At 46.7% G+C, this 9,830-nt stretch overlaps 1 protein-coding gene across 1 annotated transcript in view; it reads right to left on the reverse strand.

The window, feature by feature from the left end:
- LOC310855842 (uncharacterized protein) overlaps positions 1-8,666 on the reverse strand; it is a 29,614-nt gene extending 20,948 nt beyond the window's left edge. The window contains exons 1-2 of the mRNA XM_083761005.1: positions 8,275-8,666; positions 5,469-5,662 (exon numbers count right to left, since the gene is read on the reverse strand). Coding sequence (XP_083617131.1) covers positions 5,469-5,523 — 55 coding nt within the window. The 5' untranslated portion in view covers positions 5,524-5,662; positions 8,275-8,666. The remainder of the gene's footprint in view (positions 1-5,468; positions 5,663-8,274) is intronic.
- Between the last annotated feature and the right edge of the window lie 1,164 nt (positions 8,667-9,830).

The raw sequence follows: 9,830 nt of genomic DNA on the forward strand, positions 1-9,830 counted from the left end.
CAATGGGGTCACGCCAGCAAAGGCAGCTTCCTGTCATCATCACGATACGCAAAAAAGGGAAAAAGAGACAGAGGAGCACGGCCTCCCTCTTCCTCTGATTGGATGACATTTGTATCCGGTCCTGAAAATGTATTTTCTGTTTTTACAAAAGAGCTGGAGACAGGCAGACTACAGCAGCGATTCTCATTATGAACGATTCAAAATCGATTCATCATTTCAAAAAAATCACTTGATAAAAACCTTTACAATTATAAAAGCTTTTTACTAAATGTACTTTCATGCCAGAAGACTGGAGTAGATCGCGCTGATCGTGACGTATCGAATCGAGAATGATTTAGAATCGAGAATCGAGTTGAATCGAATCCTGACCCCAAGAATGGGAATCGAATCGTGGAACACCCAAAGATTCACAGCCCCGATGAACAAACACTCCATATTAGCAACGATGACGATAACAAGAGATAGAGGAGAAGGGGCCTATAGTTAAGAGACACTCTAAGTCAAACGCGCACGGGGTGGATCACCAAGGGAGCCATTAACATGTCCCTGGATTCAGCTCCCGGAGCTTTAGTCACCATATATCCCTGTTTTCATAAGCACTCCTGGAGCCTTCGCTCATAACTCACCGCGACAGATCACTACAAACGTATCAGCTTAGTGCATTATTGCCGACGACAACAGTATTTCTCAAACCGGGGTCCGTCGGGGGTTGGCGCGGGGTAAAACGAGTTGATGTAGCATGTGTTATGCTTCAGCTATTCACAGATAACTGTGAGCCAGTAGTAGGCCTACTGTAGATGGTTTTAAACGCGATTGTCTTCACTTATGGGGGTCCCTGGCTGCACACTATCTTTTCATATGGGGTTCTGCAGCCACATTTTGTGGGTCCACGAAAAGGTTTGAGAAATGAGAACCAGTACGTGGCGAGCACACACGCACGCGTGCACGCACACACACGCACGCGCACACACTCACACACTCACACACACACACACACACACTATGTCAACACTACAGCGGAGCGGACAGACGGTGAAATCTCTACCGAAGTCTCTACTGATGTCACTCGCTCATCCGTAGAAGTTTCAGTTTAAATTGTCTCATATAAGCATTGTGGTCCAACAAGGAAGTGTGACAGGCTTCCTCCACGGTTTTCATAGTAAGTGCGACTTGCGGTCGCAAGTAGGTTACTTATCACTCAAATGAAATCGAGCCAGCAGTCTGGCCTGGAGCCTACTGGCTGGGATTAGGAAACGCGGAAGTGAAGAAACTGACTTAAATTGAGACTGATTTGAGGTTAGGGGACTTAGGTGGCTGGTTACAAACATCTGATATGAGTTTAGGGGACTTAGGTGGCTGGTTACAAACATCTGATATGAGGTTAGGGGACTTAGGTGGCTGGTTACAAACATCTGATATGAGGTTAGGGGACTTAGGTGGCTGGTTACAAACATCTGATATGAGTTTAGGGGACTTAGGTGGCTGGTTACAAACATCTGATATGAGGTTAGGGGACTTAGGTGGCTGGTTACAAACATCTGATATGAGGTTAGGGGACTTAGGTGGCTGGTTACAAACATCTGATATGAGGTTAGGGGACTTAGGTGGCTGGTTACAAACATCTGATATGAGTTTAGGGGACTTAGGTGGCTGGTTACAAACATCTGATATGAGGTTAGGGGACTTAGGTGGCTGGTTACAAACATCTGATATGAGGTTAGGGGACTTAGGTGGCTGGTTACAAACATCTGATATGAGTTTAGGGGACTTAGGTGGCTGGTTACAAACATCTGATATGAGGTTAGGGGACTTAGGTGGCTGGTTACAAACATCTGATATGAGGTTAGGGGACTTAGGTGGCTGGTTACAAACATCTGATATGAGGTTAGGGGACTTAGGTGGCTGGTTACAAACATCTGATATGAGGTTAGGGGACTTAGGTGGCTGGTTACAAACATCTGATATGAGGTTAGGGGACTTAGATGGCTGGTTACAAACATCTGATATGAGGTTAGGGGACTTAGGTGGCTGGTTACAAACATCTGATATGAGGTTAGGGGACTTAGGTGGCTGGTTACAAACATCTGATATGAGGTTAGGGGACTTAGGTGGCTGGTTACAAACATCTGATATGAGGTTAGGGGACTTAGGTGGCTGGTTACAAACATCTGATATGAGGTTAGGGGACTTAGGTGGCTGGTTACAAACATCTGATATGAGGTTAGGGGACTTAAGTGGCTGGTTACAAACATCTGATATGAGTTTAGGGGACTTAGGTGTCTGGTTACAACTGATATGAGGTTAGGGGATTGACGTGGCCATACAGTTACAGTAAGACTGAGGAAAACTACCTCAAAATTCTACTTAAGTACAGTACTTGGAGCATTATGTAGTTTACTTTACACCGCTGGGTATGAAGTTGGGGGACGTTACTTTACTTGAAATTCAAAAAAACATTTCTGCGAGTCACTCTGATAAATAATCCACGAAAGCGCCTAGAAGCTTGTCTCTGTTGTTGGGGTTGTCCCCAGATGAAGGTGTTTTGGAACACATGCCTGTTACTGTAAACGCTCAGGTCCTTTCAAACCACAGCAGCTGCCCGCCCCAAACCATCCCCCCCCCCCCCCTCCTCTCAGCCAGCCGTCACGTGTCGCAGCAGGTGTTGGCTCACACCGCGTCAGGGACACTCTACTGTTCCCATTTTCTTCTTCTTATTCTTCTTCACACTAGCTTTCCTCGCCTTTCTTATTTCACCAGCCGTTTATGCGCCGGCACCACCTTGGGACCACTTGTTGTATTGGGAGGGGGGGGGGAAGGGGGGAGGGGAAGGAGCTTTTTATCCTTCTTCTCTCTCACAGTTTTCTCAGAGTTTTCTCATCAACGTTGCCGTGTTGTTATCATTACAGCTGGGGAAACGGCTTTTTGCTTTGAAGAAAAAGGAAGAAGCGGAAAGCAAAGTTTGTTACGGAGTCACCCAAGTTCCCGCCGCCGCCTGCCGTAATGGGGATTAGTTCCAATTTAGTAACGTAGGCCTCGGCCCCCGGATTTAGAACGTTGCGGTTTATTTAGAGACGTTGAGAGCGCGTACTGTACCATGTGAATGAATGATACTTTCATTTCAGGTTGTGTGAAATTGGTCAATCTAACCGAAGGATTGAAATGGCCCCTTTTCTTCAAACACACACACACACACACACACACACACACACACACACATCTTTAAAAGCATATTTTTCAGAGCAATTCGGAAAGTGATTGTTTGCCTACTCAAAATTCATACTGTAATGTGACTGGTGCTGCATGGGAACAAATATGACTGTTGTTATAGCATTGTAATGACTTCAGTCCATATAATATATGTTTAAAGCCCATTCCTCTCCATCCATGCCCGGGCAATGTTCCTCCTTCTAAATAGATGTTACATCATATCAGATGCTATTTGTTCTTTCACCCCATATACCTTTTCATACGGCTTCTATAAATCAAGACCTGAAACTATAGAAACAAAACCAAGACTAGTCTACTCCATTCCCAAAACTATACGACTTGTGCACTTGTAAAATGACGACTAACTACACTGAAACCAAAACAGCAAACTGAAAAACAAAATAAAACCTACAATAACTCTACAATAACTCTGGTGTCAACACCTGGGCACACACACGCACACACACACGCACACGCACACGCACACACACAGCAGAGAAACAACTAGGCTAACCAAACAGACATGAAAGTGAGAAGAGAAACACATCGCCTCGTTATCACCTGCAGTCTCATATTTCTGTAGCCAATAAAGAGAGCAAAGGGGTCGATAATGCTAAACCGCCGTCCTCTGTCAACAAACCGCGCTAGTCCTCTCGCTCCCAGTATAGCGACCGCGCGTCGCAGTACACAAACCTTCACCGGCACACACACACACACACACACACACACACACACACACACACACACACAGAGATCAATGTCAGCCGGTCTGCAGCTGTCTATCGGAGACATCTCTGTCATGTGGTCCGTCCATCGATGTATCCATTGGCCAATAATGTGATCAATAGCTTCACGTTGTCGATCCGCCACGATAGACAGTGTGACTGATGAGCCAATAACGCCCTGCAATTACCTCGCGCTCTTGCACCGGGACGTCGCCCAATTATGCGGGGAGGACAGGCTTGGCTGGCTCTGAGTTTGCGTTTTCCAGGATAATAGCCATGAGGCCCCTCGGTGCATTTGGCCCATTATGAATTTGAACTAACTGTGTGTGTGTTTTCCATAGAGACTTGACTTCACTGGTAATTCATATACCGTATAGCCCACTGCAGTGGCCTTTCCAGGAATTACATTTTGGGCAGGCAAGATGTGTTAATTGTCGGTCCTAAAGGTTTTCAAAGAGATATACCTGGCAGACAGGCTGAAAGGCATGCATTTACATTCCAATTGGTGATTGAGGGTCGCGCTCTATGCTCAACGGCCAATCCGCTGTCCACTAATAGTTATCAGGTCTTGTTTTTGTCCTCTTTTTTTCTCATTTTGGCCAGGCAGAAAATGGATTTGGACAGGCCCTGTCCTCGCTTTGTTGTAGATACGCCACTGGCCCACTGTCTCCCAAACAGTGGGTCGGGACTCAATAAGTAGTGAAAATAGCAGATATACATACAGTACAAGCTTGCAACGCACCACAAAGCGACGTGGTGTGAGCTTGTATGATCTGCTATTTTCACTAATTTGGGAATAATGTCTAATCTCTCTCCTGGGCCTATAGAGCTAAAAGTTTGGGAACCACTGCCGTAGCCTACTCAAGGTAGATTGGCACTACAGTTACAGTACAGTACAGTTACAGTTACACCCCCCCCCCCCTTCCACACACACACACACACACACACACACACACACACACACACACACACACACACATTTAAAAACCTAACCGTTTTTCAGATTTATTTCAGTTCCTCCAAAAAAACGCATCCAGTCTTCAAGTACCTTAATGGTAATTTAATTCCAATATGTGCTGTTTCACCCAGTGCTGCTTTAGGCTATACATACAGTATGTCCTCCCTTTCTCTCATGGTGGCACAGTATTTGACGCTGCATGCATGTGCACGGAACAGTCACAATTATTATGCACCGTTCAAACGGGCACATTTTGTACATAGGACGCCGCACAATGTGTGTCCTCCCAACATACGTCTCTGAGGGACGACCAATTGGAAATGTCAAACGTGGAGACAGACACGCGTGCGCGCGCACACACACGCACGCGCACACACACACACACACACACACACACACACACACACACACACACACACACACACACACACACACGCACACATGTACGCACACAGTCAGACACAGACAGAGAGTGACAATCTCACCGAGGGGGATGAGAGCTGGAGGCCACGAGGCCACCGCCGCAGCGGAAACCAGCAGAGTGTAACACCTAATGTAAGATGGCATCTCTTCCTCACCTGAGCGGAACTTGCTCCGGATGAGGAGTGACCTCTCGGAGGCCAGCAGGGTCATGATGGTGGTGGTGGTGGTGGTGGTGGTGGTGGTGGTGGAGGGTACGAGGGGACGGAGCAGAGAGGAAGAGTATAGGGGATTCCTGGTGTCTCTCTTTCTTCCAGGAGGAATGGACCCTTCTGTTTCTCTCTCTCTCTCTCTGTTTGGAGGAAAGAAGGAGACATTTTGTTAATCACCAATGGATGCAAATCTACTGTCTGTCTGTCAGATACATACTGTACTTATATGTACAGTGGAGTATAAAGGCCAGGCAGTAATAGGGCCTTGGGGAGCTATTAGACAAAGTCAAAGTCAAAGTTGTATTGGTCGATTAGTCACACGCATTACGGCAGTGAATCTGTTCTCCGCATTTGACCCATCTCTTGGAGCGGTGAGCCGCAGCGTGCGCCGCGCTCGGGAATCAATAGTTGATTTGACCCCCTATACAACCCCTTGATGCTGAGTGCCAAGCAGGGGGAGGCTTTGGGTCCCATTTTTACAGTCTTTGGTATGACCCGGCCCTGGGATCGAACCACCAACCTCCCAGTTTCAGGGCGGACACACTAACCACAAGGCCACTGTCTGGTTAGACAGCATGTGAGATGTAGATCGATAGATCGGCTATTTATAAGAGATTTTGCACACATTTTGAACTTGTGAAATTGGACATTCTGCAATAGTAATGATCTGAATTTTATTGAGAGGATAGCCCCTTGACATGCAGCATCCTGTTTTACAGGGCGTCCTAATCCTATATACACATATATGTAAAACATTACATACAATACAAATACACCGTTTGTATACGAATACACGTAGGTGAAGAGTACAAATACCACAATGCACACGCATGCAGGAACAGTGTATATAGCTTGCTCACCATATCTACCACCCACACCCCCATGCAGCCCCTAACTCAATTTAAACCCAAAGGAATGGAGAAAACAGTACCATGATGACCTGCATCAAAGTTCAAAATAGACGAAAATGCACACCGGATTAAAATCACAAACGTGATGTTGTTTCGAGATGTGAATACAGGCAATAAATCCTGAAGCGTCCAAGAGAGGTATATAATGGATCTTGCCATTACGATCACACAAGGCCCTGCACCCACACAGATAGATAGAACACATGACGCCACAGTGGAGGAAAGTAACTAAGTGCATTTACTCAAGTACTGTGCTGAAGTACAACTTTGAGGTATCTGTACTTTACTTGAGTATTTCCAATTTCCAATATTTTTTACTTCTACTCCACTACATCTCAGACAGAGCTGGAGATTATAATTTTGATTAGAAATCCACCACTTCAACCCTATACATTTCGGCCATTTGAAAATAGCCGTATCTTGTAGATCGGCAATTTCCAACGATTTTCCACACATTTTGAACTTGTGAAATGTTACATTCTGCAATATGAGTACTTTAACTTTGAGTACTTTAAGTACATTTTGATGACGATACATTTGTACTTTTACGTGAGTGTACATTATGAATACGGGACTTCTACTTGTAACGGATCGTACATCCACATTGCAGTATTTATACTTTAACTTAAGTAAAACATTGGAGTACTTTTTCGCCACCATGAGACAAAGAGTGGCTCGGCAGAACCGAACGAAGAGACACTAGACGCAGACACTAGACTGAGACATGGACGTCAGGACGAAGGGACATGACGCAGAATGACAGACACGGACGTCAGGACGAAGAGACATGGACGAAGACAGACAGACGGAGCTGGACGTCAGGACGAAGGGACATGACGCAGAATGACAGACACGCGGAGACACGGACGTCAGGACGAAGAGACATGTACGCAGACTGACAGACACGCGGAGACACGGACGTCAGAATGAAGACAGACACAAGGAGCTGGACGTCAAGCCGGCGTGAGTGACAGAGACAGGAGCCCCTGCTGGCACATGTCAATGCAGAGGTCCTGGGAGGGGGGGGGGGGGGGGGGGAGGGGGAGACACCGATTGTGACAGGGACACACGTGGAGTCACAACACCTATTAGCACAGCTAGCAGCTAACTGTGTGATCGGATGGCAGACAGACAGACAGGTGGACTCTAGTGGAACACTTTGTAAAAGAGAATAAGCTACGTCGGAAATATAGGGGAAGAGTTATCGAGAGAGAGAGAGAGAGAGAGAGAGAGATCTGCAAAAACAGACTCTCTAATTCGCATACATGATTCGTTGGCTCTCGCTCTCGCTCACACACACACGCATACACACACGCACGAACGCAAGCACGCACGCACACCACACACTCACGCACACACGCCGCTTATTAACAATATTGATTTGAACTGGCCAGTCGCAGACTCGCACAACGCCCCAAAGGAGGCCTGCTTGACAGGAAAGCACACACACACACACACACACACACACACACACACAATGCACACAGCCAGCCAGGCATGCACGCACGCGAACACACGCACACACACCCCCAGGTGCTTGGGAACAGTCGAAGTTATGCATTCTAAATGAGCCCAATGTTCTTTTGCGATTCCCAAACCACACACACACACACACACACACACACTTAAACTCTATGAATTCAGAACGGCAGCACCACAGAGGACACACAATAGCAATCAGATATATAGCAAACCAAAACCATACACCAATAGAGATTTCATATGTTGCACCATGCAGACCTGGTGGAACACAGCAGGCAATGAGCACACAGAGAGAGAGAGAGAGAGAGAGAGGAAGTACCAATGAGAATAAAAATAAAATAAAATAGCAGAATACTTACAGGGGGAAATAAAACAACCAGAGAATGGATCGAGTCCCTCAGGTTGCTGGGGATGATGATGATGATGATGGGGTACAGGCTGGGGGGGACGGGGTGGGGGACAGGGAGTGGGATTTGGAGAGGCACAGAGATGGAGAACTGGAGAGAGGGCAAAGAGAAGGGAAGACAGAACTTTTCCTTTCCCCTTGAAATTCACTGAAGCTCTGCTGTCTTCATGTTGTCGTCGTCGCTGTCGTCTCGGTTCTACTTCTGGTGTGTTGTTCCGTGTAGTTCCCGAGGTGGTGCCTCTTTAAAGGTGATAAAAGGTGACACGCGTTTCTTCTGTCCTGTGTTCCTCTCTCTCTCTCTCTCTCTCACTCCTCTCTCTCACTCTCTGTAGTTCCTCTCTGTGACTCCGCTCTTCACTCTTCTCTTCTCTCTCTCTCTCTCTCTCTCTAGGCCCCCCGGCTGCCACCCTGTCCCCCTCCCCGTCTGTCCCCTGGATATCCTTTTGGTGCCAACTGTGACCGACTGTCAAACCCCACACCCCTCCACCCCCCCCCCCCCCCCCCCCTCTTCACCACCACCCCTCCTCCTCAATCGCTCTACAGCAGTGGGTTCCCTGCAAACATTTTAAGCTCGAGAGCCAAATGAAACATGTCTAAAGCCCCCCCGGGACCCAAACCATATAGTGAAAGTATTGCTAGATCTAGCAATTTTCACTACATTCGTTTTTTTCATAACTTATGGAAATTTCTTAGATTTTTCTCTTTTTTAATTCCTCAACATTATTGCTTTTTTTGGTGTGTGTTGAAAATGCTTAACACAAAATGTAGGAAACAAAACAAAAAAATATATAGAAATTAAGGGACCCATAAAAATGTTTCTGCGACCTACAAACGGATCCCCAACCCACTGTTTTGGGAACCAGTGATCTACTACAGTATATATCTGTCAGCGAGCTGGTGTCCCCAACCCCCCACTCCCCCCCTCCCCCGCCCCCTCGCACCCTTTTCCTCCCTTCACACCCGGTAGCCACAGGACCCTCGCCCCCCCCCCCCCCCCCCCCCCCCGCCATGACATCTGCTGACCGACTGAGTGACGGCTCAGAGTTACTGTAGTCATATGTGCTTGTCAGTGTTATATGGCCTGCCATGGCCAGACTAATATCACTGCATACTGTATATTATACTCTGGAATATAGTGGATTTCAAAACCCGTTTCATATCAAGGTACATTATTTACTCGGCATTTGAGCCACACGGACCACCATATCATGATGAGATATCGCCTGGTTGAAAACCACTGGTCTGGAACTTAAGATGTATTTCCAAGGAGCGGTTTATACAAACGGATTCCAACGCAAAAGAGTCTCACTTTGAATAGTGGGCTCTCACTATATTGGTCACCCACAACTCTGGGGTGTGCGAAATGTAATTCAAACAGTGCCAGACCAAATCTCCCCAGGGATTTTTCTTTCCTGTGGCATATTTGTCTGGTTTCCAGGCTATGTCCGTGTCTGTGATGTTGTGTTTAACAGCGGTGGGAAAAAGTACTCACATTTTTATGTATTTTAC

This window comes from Protomyctophum parallelum, assembly GCF_964188405.1.
Source record: "Protomyctophum parallelum genome assembly, chromosome: 3".
Lineage (NCBI taxonomy): Eukaryota > Metazoa > Chordata > Actinopteri > Myctophiformes > Myctophidae > Protomyctophum > Protomyctophum parallelum.